Source organism: Heloderma suspectum, chromosome 5 (assembly GCF_057233095.1).
Source record: "Heloderma suspectum isolate Gila_16-S chromosome 5, 16-S_ref, whole genome shotgun sequence".
Lineage (NCBI taxonomy): Eukaryota > Metazoa > Chordata > Lepidosauria > Squamata > Helodermatidae > Heloderma > Heloderma suspectum.
The window spans coordinates 4,434,992-4,449,156 of NC_139462.1; the positions used below are offsets into that span (position 1 = coordinate 4,434,992).

Here is a 14,165-nt window from a genome sequence, read left to right on the forward strand (position 1 = left end):
GCCAAGTTCATAGTACCAGCTTTGGCAGTTGCAATTCTTTTGATTTATCTTCTGTTTTTGTTGCATTCTCTTTCTCTGTTATTAGAGAATTTCTAACGCTCATATAACCACCATGCTATTTATTTTATTTTGTATTTCCCCTGAATTTTCAGCAATAAAGCCATAAATATGGTTTCAAGTTACAATCTTGTCTGTAGTGGTGTTTTGGGTTGATGTTTACCTGTTGGGATTGCTTAGTTACCCACTGGGGTGCTTCCAACCCATCTGGTGCAGGTTCTGAGGTTAAACAGGACCAAATTTACAACTCGCACTAGCCCCAAAGTAAAAGCCCGGTGTAGATGGGGCCCAGGTTTATTGCCTTAGGAAGTAACTACTTCACACCTTCATTATAGGAATCCTGCACAGCATTGGGTTAGAAAGGGGGCTGGTTTCCCATCCCTGTGTTCCCACCCACCCCTCTTTCCCAGCACAAGCATATGTGTGTCTACTCAGAAGTAACTCCCAATGTGCTCAGTGAGGCTTGGCCCCAAAATGTGCACTCCAGGGAGTCACTGAGATTCCCATGAATTGAAATAACGCCCTTAGGAGCCTTAATGTCAAAGCTTCGAAGTTTCTGTTGATCCAGCAGGGCAGCTGGATCACTGTGTTCCTCCTCTACTGATGGTTTATTTAATGAAGCAAGTAATGTGTGGGAAGGGAGAGAGAGAAGGAGATTGTTTGTCAGGGAGAACACTCTGTTCTTTTAATGATTGTCACTTTAAGAAAGTACTTAATGCAGGTGCAGGGAAGGGGGAGAGAGAGAGAGAGAGAGAGAGAAGGAGTGATTTTTATGGAGAAAATGGTGTTTCCTGTTTCCCAGCACAAAGATATGCGGGTCTACCTAGAAGTAACTCCCGTTGTGGTCGATGAGGCTTGCTCCTGAAATGCAGGTGCACCTGGAGCTTCAGGGAAAGGAGAAGGGGGGAGAGCCTGGGGAGGGGAGCCTCTCTTATCGGTTGAGTAGCCCCTGCCAGTCAGATGATGTTCACTCCAACCCCCACCCCCACCGGGAAGTATGTTCTGTGAAGTGATTTTTGCTGGTGCGGAGCACTCCCTCATGGAGCCCTGCAAAGACCAAAGTGCAGCAAAGCTGATTCCTATTAAAAAAAAATTGATACTCCTCCATTTGCTTCTTCTTCCGTTGTTGTGGAAACACCCCCCGCCCCCGGAAAACCAATCCCTGGCCTGCATGCTTTGCTCTGTTGCACTGCTTTTGCCACCCAGGCCCCTCCCAAGCCTTTCCAGGGAGGGGTTCCACACGCAGACCTTTCGGGTCCATTTGGATTCTCCAGCACTGGTTGTTCCAAAGTCCTGGTCAGGAGTTCCAAAGGGAAGCACCACAGTCCAGGACTCAGCCCCAGAAAGCTCAGCCTCAGAGGAGGGCTCTTAGGCATCGACCCCCCGAGACTGGCAGAGACCCCCTCCGGGGACTGCCTGAGGAGGCAGCATTCGGAGAGCCCCCTCCACTCACACACAGCCTTCCGCCCTGGATAATGGTTCCTCCCCAGAAAGCCCCTCTGTCCCTGGAATCCTACCCCTGCTACCACTCCAGCCCCAGAGGCAGCAACAGGAGAGCCATCCTGGGAGTGCTGGTGGTGCTGAGGCACTGGGCTCAGCAATGGGCTGATTCCCCTTGAACTGGGGACTGATCTCCTCCAAGGAGCTGGGGCGAAGAACACTTCCATGTCCCTGCAGCAGGATATCAACTGGGGTGTGGAACCTCTCTCAGCCAGAGGGCCGGATTCGGTTTCGGAAGAGCTCTTAGAATCATAGAATAGTAGGGCTGGAAGGGGCCTGCAAGGCCATCGAGTCCAACCCCCTGCTCAATGCAGGAATCCAAGTCAGAGCATCCCTGACAGGTGGCTGTCCAGCCTCGTCTTGAACGCCTCCAGCATGGGAGAGCCCACCGCCTCCCTGGGTCATGGGTTCCGTTGTCCATTGGGGATGGGGGCACATTCTGTGGTGGGTGTGCCAGTGGCAAAAGGGAGAGGGGGCCAAATATACAAGAGACGCACAAACATACTAGCCTACTGTTGCTTAAAGCTCCTATTGCCAGTAACTCAGCCATAGGAGAAGCAGTTCAATCTTTTAGAGTGGGGGGGGGGACTGCGCAAAAGCTGGAAAACTAAGAAATGATTGGCAGTTGGGAGAAAAGGGTGTGGCCAAGGGGAGGGGCATGGCCATCTGAGGAACCCTGGAGGGCCAGAATGAGACCCCAGGTGGGTTTGGCCCACGGGCCTGAGGTTCAACACTCATGATATAAACCCCCAGTAGGTGCCTGCCAGTGCTGGCGTAACTTATTGGGCTATTTGTTCCTAGGCTCATGATCTGCTGCTGTGCTCTCTGGCCATGTCCGGTCTGGGCTCCCAAGGTGCTGTGTCTGCCTGCCAAGCTGAGAGGGGCCAGCTCAGCTGTCAAGCTTGTGCTTTGCCTGCAGAAAGTCCCAGCTTCAACCACCACCAAAACCACGTGCGTGCTTGGGAGAGCCACTGCCCCTCGCGGGGGATGGTGCTGGGCTGGAGAGACCAGGGGCCTGACCCTGCATGAGACAGCGTCAGACCCCCTCTTGGAACAGGAGAGGAAGGGATTCTGGACTCGCCTTTGGTTTGCTGAAGATATTGACACACTGGATCCACGGCCGGTTCGGTGGTGATCTCCTCCTCGTTGCCCAGGTTCGCGAGGTCCCCTGGGAGGTGGCCAAGCATGGGCAGCAAGGCCACGCTGATCCGCTTCAGCTTCTTGTTCTCCATGTTCACCTGGGGGTGTCGAGATGCCAGGACGAGAGTCAGGTGAAGCACGTCATGAGAGCTGGAGCGGAGTTGTGGTGGGGAGAGTGAGCTCAGTGGGAGAACACATACCTTGCATGCCGAAGCTTGCAGGCTCAGCCCCGGCATCCCCAGTTTGAAAAAGGATGAGGGAGCAGGTGATGAGAACCACCCTTCTCTGCCGGAGGCCCTAGAGAGCTGCTGCATGGCAGCGTAGGCCACACCGGGCTCAATGGGTGGTGTCATGAGACAGAGGAAAGGGGTCCACACCTCCTCTCTCCCTGTACCACAACCCTGATCCAAATCACCCCCCGCCCCACTCATAGCAGGAAAAATGGTGTTGGAGAACGGAGCTGCATTCACGCATCTCTCTCATCACATCTGGTCTGGCCTTTAGCTTTCAGGAGGGAAAGAGGCCAAAGGCTTCACAGAAGAGGGTTCTGAGGAAGGTTTGACGGAAGAGCCCCAGTTATCCACACCCGCGTAATCTCCAGGCTAGACTACTGCAGTGCATTGTACGTGGTGCTGCCTTTCAAAATGATGCAGAAGCTGCAGTTCAAAATACAGTCGTGCGAAGATGCTAGCTGGCAGTCTGGGGCCAGGCACTGGAAACAAATCTTCTTGGTCCCTCCAGGTGTTGGTTCCTATAATGCCATCATTCCCAGCCAGCATGGCCATGTTGGCAACAACATCTAGCAGGACCCAGATCGCAGAAGGCTGTTTTAAATTAACGGCTAACTGGTGAACTGTCAATATTATGTAGTGAGTTACAGTGTTTATTTATTATGGTTATCGTATTTAAACTGACTTCATGCAAATTGCTTTGAGTGCAATGTATTTATGGGAAAGGGGCTACATAAATAAACTGAATTTCACTCTCGCCCTCCAGGCCCAGTTTGAAGTACTTCAAAGCCCCACACAGCCTGAGGTGGTCACCTGAAGGCTCACTGACCTCTGCAATGCAGAGATGATCTCAGTGGACAGGCAGATTCACGTAGAACCGAGGAGGGCACGCTCCATGTGTCCTGGGCCCAGTTCCCCTCCCTTCCAGGAGAGTGATTCTGCTTCCCAGCAAGGCAGGTACTCCCTGCATGCCTTGTTTTAAAGGAAAATTGCAGTGTTTTTGCCACCACTGCAGCAACAAATTCAGCGGTGGCAGTGGGGGTGTCGTGGGCTGCATGTGGCCCACCCCTTATAGGGAGTCTACATGAACCTGCCCATCCACTGAGATGACCTTCACAAGCCTTTCTCCAAATGGCCCCCCACATTGCCAGAGCAGTTGTGCAAAATGGTCAACTTGGTAGGAAATGCCCACTTGTAGAATGCTTGCTTGGTGCCCACTGATGCCATGTTGGTGCTGGGCAAAGATCTTTTTATTTCCCCAGACCTTTGAAAACTGAATTTTTAATCCTTAGTGTCTAGTTTTATGCTGCTCATCTGTCTGTCTGTCTGTCTTCTCCATCCATCCATCCATCCGTCCATCCATTACAGTTCTATTCTGCCCAATAGCTGAAGCCCTCTGGGCAGTTCACAGCAGTTAAAACCATGAAATACAGTAACAACATGATAAAACATAAAACGTTTAAACATTTAAAACTACAGTATAAAAGAGTAAAAACCAGCAGCAGTGTAAAGATCTAAAAATACAATAACAGATCTAAGACAATAAAAACTCTTCTATTGCTTTTAGACTTCATTGCCTTTGTACTTTATTGCATGAGGATGTTTTTCAAAATCATATTAGATTGTATTTTTGTATTATAGCTATTGGGTGCCTGAGAATGTTTTGGGGTGAGGACATACATTCCTTAAGGGCACAATCCTATGCATGTTTAGACAGAAAAAAGCCCTGCAACTCCCAGCATGCCCCAGACATGGGCATGGTCTACAACTTCTAGCATGAGCATGGCGGGGGCATGCTGGGAGTTGCAGGGCTTTTTTTCTGACTAAACATGCATAGGACTGCACCTTAAATATATAAATTGCAAGAGAGAGAAGTTGAATCCCTGGGGTAGCAGATGTGTGTGTGTTTGAGGAAACCAAACCTGGGCCCATAGACTGAGTTTCCTGGTTCTCTGTTGTTAAACTGGATTGAAAGTAACGGTTTAGATTGCCATCACTGAAATCCCACCCACCCACCCACTACCCCCAGCTCTATCTCCATGGAGACTGTGGTGCATCTGGCAAGCCATGCTCACCTGGGTGGCGTAGGCTTCTGCCTGCTCTCGGCATGACTTCTCGATTTCATACTCGTCTTCCAATGTGGACAGCTCTACCAGCAAGGCCTGGGAGACTGGGAATGAAAAGGAAAAGGCTGAATGTAAGAAGAGCTGTGCTGAATCTGACCAAAGGGCTCTCTAGTCCAGCATCCTGTTCACTCAGTGGGCAACCAGCTCTCCCTGGGAAGCCCACAAGCAAGAGCTGAGTGCAGCAGCACCCTCGCACTTGTGCTTTCAACAGCACCGGTGCTCAGGGGCACACTGCCTTGATAGTGCGGGCAGCATATGTCCATTGCGACTAGGCGCTAGCAGGATATGGCAGTGCTGGAGGGGGGAAGCTAGACTGGAGGTCCAAAAATGTGCCAGATTTGGTGCCATGAAGAATACTGATCTCACCTGGCCAGAGCCCTCTTAAAGGAAGATTTGGAACTGCACAGGGGTATGCGATTATAGTACATTGTTCATGGACACCCCGCTACAACACTCCTGTGCGTTTTCCTTGTGCGTGCACACATGGTTTGTGGCTTAGTGGCACATTGCTTGCCATTTAGAAGCCTATGCGAGTGCGAGAAAATGATCCTTCGAACTGGAAACCGCACGGTAGTAATGCAGAAGGGTGTTCTAGTCAAGCTTCACAAAAAAGGAATCACGAACACAACCCAAAAAAGTTTGGAGTGAGAAATATAAAACAGGCAATAAGTTGCAGACCTTATAGTGAGGAGCTGATGATAAGCAGTTCTGTGGGCATGAGATGTTAAAATGAAATCGTTGCACTCTTGTGGAATGGAAGGGTATTTTGTAAGGGAAAAAATGGATTTGGACTTTTAAAAGGGTTTTTAAAATGAGGAATCACGGTGAGTGTGCGTAGCCTCGAGGGCAGGGTTGCCTTCCGACCTGTCTTATGTAAGGAGACAGAGAGCGCATTTCCACCTGTAGTGAAGAAGGATCTTGGGATTGCCGAATATTCATAATTCCCCGGTGCCTCTTTAAGGTCAGCAGGTTGCTGACTTCTCATTGCAATGATAAATCTAGATAGCAGATTTCTGTCTTCTTGAATCTCAGTAATTTAGCCCCTGACTGTTGTCCTGCCATGTTTGGCGGAATCTTCAAGGAGGCTGTTTTTCATGGAGACCAGACTGGCTGCTGTTCTACAGTGACCACTTTCAGACACAAATGTCTCGTGTCACTTTGCCCTAATAAATATGCCATATTGGATATCTTCTGGCATTGCACTACCTTTCACCCTAACTGTGACAACTTTGCATGACTTGTCTGGAGAGGGGTTCTATGTTCTAGAATGTTTTCCTTCGTCTTTGAGACACTGGTGAGCTCTCTCTGGGGACTAGCTGTGGAGGCTGCAGGTGCAGCTTCAGCAGCAGGGTGAGGAGAACTGGGCATGCTTGAGCAGGGTTTAGGTTTCCAGAGGAGCCTGGACTGCTCCCTTTATTCGTCACTGTTAGCATCACTTGTTACATCAGCTCGCATAATACAACTTTTACTCATCCCCCCCCCCTCCCCAGAACATGTTGTATGTATCTGTTGGCTTTTCTTTTTTAAGCCCTGCTTTCTCACACTCTTAATCCAGTGTTTGAGCACCACAGTAGAAGCTCAGGAGCTTCCTGCAGAAGCAGGCAGAGGAGCTCTGTGCCAACGTCTCCTCTTGGGATAAGCAGGCTGGAGCGGGTGGCATAGTGGACTCACCACGCTCAAACTCGGCCAGCTGTTCCTTGGCCTCATCCCTTTCCTGAAGAAGATCCGCTTCCTGGAGGATGAAAGGGAATAAGTATTTGTCTGTGTTTGAGGTTTCATATTATAGTTCTACCAGTAGTAACCAGTAAAATAGTTTCCACCCTGGAAACAGAAGATGATCCCATTGGAATCAGTGGCTGAGTATGAAATGGATCCATGTACCGTGTCTTCTTCATCTTCCTCCGGTTCTGGGTTGCTGCCAGATTCCAAAATGGCTGTAGAGGAACAGAGAGAGAAAGTGGTCACAAAAAATGCAGGTCTCCCCAGATAATTTGGGGCGGGGGCAGTGACATTCCAGGACAATAGGCCCTTGCAAATTGCATCATGGGATGTTCTACTGCACAAGCCCCTTACGGAGGAGACCTTCCTGCTGACATGAGCTTTATACATGCATCGCCAGACAGCAATGACCAACATCATGAAATGAATATTTCTGCATTGAAATTTTGTCCAAAATTACATTGGAAAAGAATGTGGACGATTCTATGTTCAACATAGAAGATGCTCCCTGTAGCAGTACCACACAATTTCTTCTGATCATTTTTAACTATTCATTTATCAGTTTAATTAAATGTATTATTACCATGCCTATTGGAATGTGTGAATTGTGCGTTAAGCCAGGTGGCCATCTGGCTGCTAAGACCTACAAAAGTCTTAGGGTGGCCGGGTCGGGAGAACCTGCAGCCCTTGGCCTTTTTTCATGTAGTGCTCAGTGTCAGTGGGCTCGCTGGATGCTGCAAGTCCACCCTTGCTCTCGCCCCTCCAGCAATTGCTTCTTCTTCTCCTTTGTGGCCATGTATGTGTGCAAAAGACAGAGAAAGAGCTATGCAACCTTGCGATGTGGCAAGCTCCATCCACCAATGGTTCTGGCTCCACCCACCGTCAGATATGACTCCACCCACATTGGACCAGCCTGCAGACACCGATTAACTTTTCCTATAGGTCAACAGACCTTTATAGCTGTGGTGTTGAACCTCAGGCCTATGGAACAAATCTGGCCTGCTGGGGGTCCCAGCCTGGTCCTCCAGGGTCTTCCACATGGCCACGCCCATTCCTCTGGCCCCACCCCTCCCCCCCAACCAGCAATCGTTTGTGGTTTCCTCAACTTTGCATGATTTCCCCCCATTCTGAGTGGCTGAAATGCCTCTCCTAAGGCTTAGTTACTGGCAGGAAGAACTTAAAGCTGAAACATGCTGGTATGTTTGGCCTTGCACCTTTTACTTTCGTCCCCAACCACCACTGGAACCCGACCCCTAAGAGCTTCTCAGAAACTGAATTTGGCCCTTGAGGTTCAGTACCTCTGCTTCATAGAGAAAAGTCCCTGTTTTAGGGCATAATCCAGTGGGAAGTCTTCCTGCACAAACTAGCACATGCTCCAACCATCATATTTAGATCGTCTCCATTTTCTGGCTCCCCTGCAGGCAAATTAAGACCACTATTTCACCTCACAGGAGATTTTGGAGATGAAAAATGTGTACACGAGGTGCGTTAGTTCCTTTCCATCTGCCCTCCTCTCCCTCACCCCAACGGCTTCTCTAGATAATGATGTGTTTGAGTTGCCTCTATTCTCTAATGATAATTAAAACCATCAGATCCATTGTGAGACTACAGATTCTATTCAACATTTAAAAGTGGCTAAATAAGAAACGACACTCTTATGGACAGCTTACTGAAACTCTCACTTCAGAATCCACTGCAGGACAGGTGCTAAGAGGTGGTGATGGCAGCCCTGGGCTTTGGTGGCTTTAAAAGAGAGATAACTTGATGGCAGGGAAGAGATCCATCAAGAGCCGTGTTGGCTAAATGGGATGTCCCTATACTGCGCGAGCGGGCTGCCGCCTCCAGGCCCTGCTTGTAGATGTCCTGGCCAGAAACTGAGAGAAACGGGATGCCAGCCTAGATGGAGCCAGCGTGATCTGACCCACCAGCTCCCCTTAGACCAGCTCTCCCATAAGCTGGTCACCAGCTCTCCCATAAGGCTCTCCTTATGTTACCTTGCAGAGTAAATACATACAGAATAGAACAAGCAGAGGAGAAGAGCCTTCAGCAACATGTAATAGTGGAGGACGAGAGCATTCAGGCAGTCCTCCTCCTCCATCTGAGAATCCAGGAGCGTTCTCTGACACAATCGTGTCCCTGTTTTCACTGGCAAAGGAGCGTCAGAGGTTAGCACTTTGAAATTAATGAAGGAATGCAATTCCTCTTGCTTTTACAATTTTTTAAAAATTTGCTCCAGGGGTGTGTTTCCACACTATTGGCTTCACCCGGCTTGCAACTTTGTTGCGATGTTTCTCCAATCTCATCTGCTCCTTCTCCAGTTTCCACAGCCCTTAAAGACCTGGCTTATCATCACTGTGGCCTGGGGGCTCTGTGCTGTTTCCATTGAGCTCTAATCAAATTATTTTCTTGATGGCTGGGTGGAGTCTGGGTGAAGTTTGCATTGGGTCTGATTACCTCATCTGTGTTCCCTCCTCCTCTTGCTGAGCCCCCCCTCCCGCTTCTCCTCCGCTCCAGTTTCCCGCTCTGGCCAGTCTCCTCCCTGCCTTCCGAGCCCCCCCCCCCCGCTTTAAAGTGAGTTTTAAAGAGCAATTGCACTCTGACAAAGAGGAGTGAAAAAGCAAAGGCACAGTTGCACGTTAAGAGGCACTGCAGCCCTTCCCATTGTTCCCGTAGTGTGCCGCTCCAGTTCCGACTTCTCCGCACCATTATAAGTCGATGACAGAAACATACTTCAGGGTGGGGTGGGGGGATTGGAAGTGAACATCATCAGACTGGCAGGGATTTCTCAACCAGTGAGAGAGGCTCCCCCATCCATGCTCTAGTCCCCTTAATGGCAATCTCAGGAAGAAGCCTCATTGACCACAGTGGGAGTTACTTCTGAGCAGATTTCCCAGATCTATGCCCAATTCCGCCCATTTCCCCCCCTTTCCCTCTAATATGGATACCCTCCACATCAGTATCTTGCTATCACTCCACTGTGAAATAGCACTAACACGCAATTGCACTATTGCACGATAGCGCAAATGCGTGTTAGTACTATTTCACGATGGAATGATAGAGTCATAGGCAGATACTGACATAGAGGGTATGCATATTGATGGAAAACGACCTGAGATAAACCCGATTTTCAGTCTGTAGTGGGAGTACTTGCTTGCCCGTTATACCAGACTTATATGCACTAGTGTTCTAGCGCTTATTTTCAATGATGTTTCAAAAGTTGGTCCCTTGGCATCCTGCTCCAAAACAGTGATAAAACTTCCAGAAAACAGGCAGAGGGAAAGGGTTGGGTCACTGAGGTCATGGGCAGGTGAGCGACACACCCACAAGGGCTGGGCTACACGCTCCATGGGCAGAACTATGATGCTGAACCCAGTGCAGTTGTAGAAACAGCTCAGTAATGGAGCCAAAGTAAGCAGGAAAAGTCGAACTATAACCAGTCTCAGAAGAAGTGATTTTTTTCCACGATAAAATGCAGGGCTGGTGCTGAATGGCCATGATGTCATGGAAACACAGAAACCTCACTGCGCAGCCAGGTTGGAGTAAATTGCTGGTGGACACAGCCCAGGATAAACATGATTCACAACTGCTCCTATAAATGCAGTCACATATCTGGCTGGATGCAGCTGACTGGGCCCACATTTCTAACTGGGCCCACAGCACGTGATGAGTTTTAAACTGAACCTGGATTTGTTTTATGGTTCGGCTCAACCAATTGCTCAAAGCTATTTTTAGATATCTGTTGTCTCTGTGTATACTGTCTGTTTGTGTGTTTTTTATGCTTTTAAATTGTGCATGTTGTATTTTTTGTTTTTAACCTTTGTAAACCACCCAGAGAGCTCCACCTATGGGGCAGTATAGAAATGTAATAAATATAACCAGAAGGCATGGCTATGAAGGGCATTTTTAATCGCTAAAGGCACAATCTTATGCATGTTTAGACAGAAAAAAGTCCTAGAACTCGTGGCATTCCCAAGTCAGCTAACTTGAGCAGCCTCAGAGCCATCAGTAAGGTACTTTAGAAAAAATGGAAAGTGTTTGGGGTGGCTTCTGGGAGCTGTGTATTGACGCCACTTAATGTGGCAGGATGTCACGTGTGAATTTTAGCTATAAATCAGGAGTGTTTTATATGACAAATGTATTATACATACATGTTTTTAGAATTTATTTCATTTTAGTATTGTATTATGTTTTTGAAGTGTGTGTGTGTGTAGTCCATAAACTTCCTTCATATATTAAGGACACTACAGATTTCCTTATGAAGATCAAGAGACTAAATCAGGAACATCAATTTAACCATCATCGCCACCTCCAATGTTACTTTTGGAGACACCAACATACCCCACAAAGACGACCTCTCCGCTTTAAAACGCTTCTTAAACAGCAGAACCTCTAATGAACCCAGCACTGGAGCCTTAACATCCCTGGCGACGTTGGTTCTCACTTGTAACAATTTCATGTCCAATGGCAATGACGATTTACAACTCTAAGGTACAGCAGAGCCAGTGTGGTGTAGTGGCAAGAGTGTTGGACTGGGAGCTGGGAGATCCAGGTTCTAGTCCCCACTCGGCCATGGAAGCTCACTGGGTGACTTTGGGCCAGTCACAGACTCTCAGCCCAACCCACCTCACAGGGTTGTTGTTGTGAGGATAAAATGGAGAGGAGGAGGAGGATAATGTAAGCCGCCTTGGGTTCCTTGCAAGAGGAAAAAAGGTGGGGTATAAATAAATAAATAAATAAAAAATAAGCAATAGAAACATGTATGGCCCCATCATATGCCAATCTAGTTATGGGACAACTCGAAGAAACTATCTGCAGAATTTCTCCCTACAAGCCTAGCATATGGTGGCATTACATAGATGACATTTTTGTCATCCGGGACTATGGAAAGGGTAGCTTGATTGTTACTAAGTTTATCAACACTATCCACCCATTGATAACATTTACCAGTAACACCACAACTGAAAACCCCAAATTACCCTTCCTGGATGGTCTGTTAACTATTGAAAACTATCAAATTGTCACAGACAAATTGTATTGTAAACCTACAGATTCCCACCTGTACCTTAACTTCAAGTCATGTCATCCAAACCATCTAAAGAAGAACATTATATATAGTTTGGCTCTTGAGATAAAATGCATTTGCAATAACAAAGAAAACTTCTCAAGAAGATGTAATGAATTTAAAGAACATCTTCAACAATGTGGATACCCTGTAGCCACATTATTGACTATAACATAAATCGAGCATCAGGAATATCTGGGGATATCCCTCTTTATGAAGCGAAAGCTAACTCTTTGAAAGAAAATCACATTCCACTAGTTGTGGACTACCATCCTGCTGTCCCTAATTACCACAAGATAATTAAGAACATAAGAACATAAGACGAGCCCTGCTGGGTCAGACCACGGGTCCATCTCGTCCAGCATTCTGTTCACACAGTGGCCAACCAGCTGTTGACCAGGAACCCGCAAGCAGGACATGAGCACAACAGCACCCTCCCACCCATGTCCCCCAGCAACTGGAGTACATAGGCTCACTGCCTCTGATGAAGGTAGCACATAGCCACCAAGACTAGTAGCCATTGATAGCCTTCTCCTCCAGGAATTTAAGCCGTCCAAATTGGTGGCCATCACTATATCCTGTGGTAGCAAGTTCCATAGTTTAACTATGTGCTGTGTAAAGAAGTACTTCCTTTCATCTATCTTGCACCTCCCACCAATCAGCTTCATAGGATGACCCCGGGTTCTAGTATTTTGAGAGAGGGAGAAAAATGTCTCCTTATCCACATTCTCCACACCATGCATCATTTTGCAGAATTAAAGATAGTTACCCTATTATATCTTACTGCGCTTGTTTAACAGAAGCCATTACTTCTCCACCATGCATTACATTCAGAAAACCACCCAATCTACGTAAATTGTTACTTAAAGCTGCACTTAAACAAGATACTTGCAACCCAGGATCATACCATTGTAAATCAATGTGTTGCTTTACCTGCAGTTACCTCCAAGACACCACTTCTTTCAGGAGCACAATTACCAACAAAATGTATTGCGTTAGACAATCGTTAACATGCACTTTGACTTATGTGGTTTATTTAATTGAATGTTAAAAAAGGATGTTGTATGCAATATGTAGGGAAAACTACAATGGACCTAAGAACAAGATTCCATAACCACAAATCTGTGATTTTTACCCCAGAAAACCTGAAGCAGCCTTGTGCAAGACATTTCACCTCTCCTGCACATAGTCTCTTGGATTTACAGTTGGTTCCAATAGAATAAATAAAAGACACTGACATGCTTGACAAAAGGGAAAATGTCTGGATCTATACACTCAGAACTCTTCGTGCAAATGGCCTTAATCTGGAGCTGGAGGACAATTCGTAAGCAGTACACCAACCATACTTCCGTTTTTAATCCTAAGGAACTTCCATCTCCAGGCATTCCAAACTGCCACTCCTGATCCCCAATTAACAGCACAGCTACTGATGAAGACAGAAGCCGAAATGCTTAGCTTAAAAATATTTTTATTTTAGTTGTTAGTCTTTCTGTCTTTCTTATGTGTGTGTGTGTAAGTGTGTAAAAAAGGGGGAAGGTAAATGGAGGAATGGAGGAGGAGGAGGAGGAGGGGAATTGGGGATTGTTTGTTTTATGTATAAAGCAAAAAAATAAAATAAAATGTAAACAACAAAAAAACATTCCTTCTTAATATCTGAAAATTGTCAACCTGTCAGTTCTTAATCTTCTATCCCTAGGATGAAGCTTTTCCTCCTATGACAGTCTCCTCCCAAACCTTTTGCTGTTCTTTTAGATTCTCCTCTTACCTGCAAGCTGGCTGAGTCCATCCTCAGGAAGCTCCATCTGGGCCGGCAGGTGGACGACTGACAACTTTCAGTCCTGCTCTGCTCTGCCTGTCTGTCCTCGCATCAGCTTCTCCGTAAAAGAGACAGGACTTTCCCTGCATCAACAAGAAGTGAAACTGCTTCTCTTCTTGCGTGATGACTGCCATGGGGGAAGATGCCTTTTTGTGTGTGTGTGCTAAACTTGCATTTGTAAGAACCTGAAAGAGGCTCTTTGCAGAAGCGAGAAAGAGATCAGCAGCAACTGACTGCACAGGACTGAGTGAAACCAGATGTGCTGTGTGGTGCTCTAGCACAACCCCCCCCCCCCAGCAGTGGCCCACAGACCAGTCCCAACACCACAGCAGCTTTGCCTGGCCAGGCCAAATGCCAATTATGTGGTTTTAGGAAACCCTTAAAAATCCGACCCTCCAGGATTCCCCAAACGGCCACGGCCCTTCCCGTGGACCCCCACTTTCCACTGACCACTGATCCTTTGGTGGTTTCTTGACTTTTGCATGTCCCCCTGCCCCCCCCATTCTAAAAGGTTG

General features: G+C 47.4%; 1 protein-coding gene across 1 annotated transcript in view; it reads right to left on the minus strand.

The window, feature by feature from the left end:
• LOC146343524 (shootin-1-like) overlaps positions 1 to 13,692 on the minus strand; it is a 46,840-nt gene extending 33,148 nt beyond the window's left edge. The window contains exons 1-5 of the mRNA XM_084855247.1: positions 13,600 to 13,692; positions 6,935 to 6,987; positions 6,725 to 6,785; positions 5,003 to 5,097; positions 2,639 to 2,795 (exon numbers count right to left, since the gene is read on the minus strand). Coding sequence (XP_084711373.1) covers positions 2,639 to 2,795; positions 5,003 to 5,097; positions 6,725 to 6,785; positions 6,935 to 6,987; positions 13,600 to 13,636 — 403 coding nt within the window. The 5' untranslated portion in view covers positions 13,637 to 13,692. The remainder of the gene's footprint in view (positions 1 to 2,638; positions 2,796 to 5,002; positions 5,098 to 6,724; positions 6,786 to 6,934; positions 6,988 to 13,599) is intronic.
• Between the last annotated feature and the right edge of the window lie 473 nt (positions 13,693 to 14,165).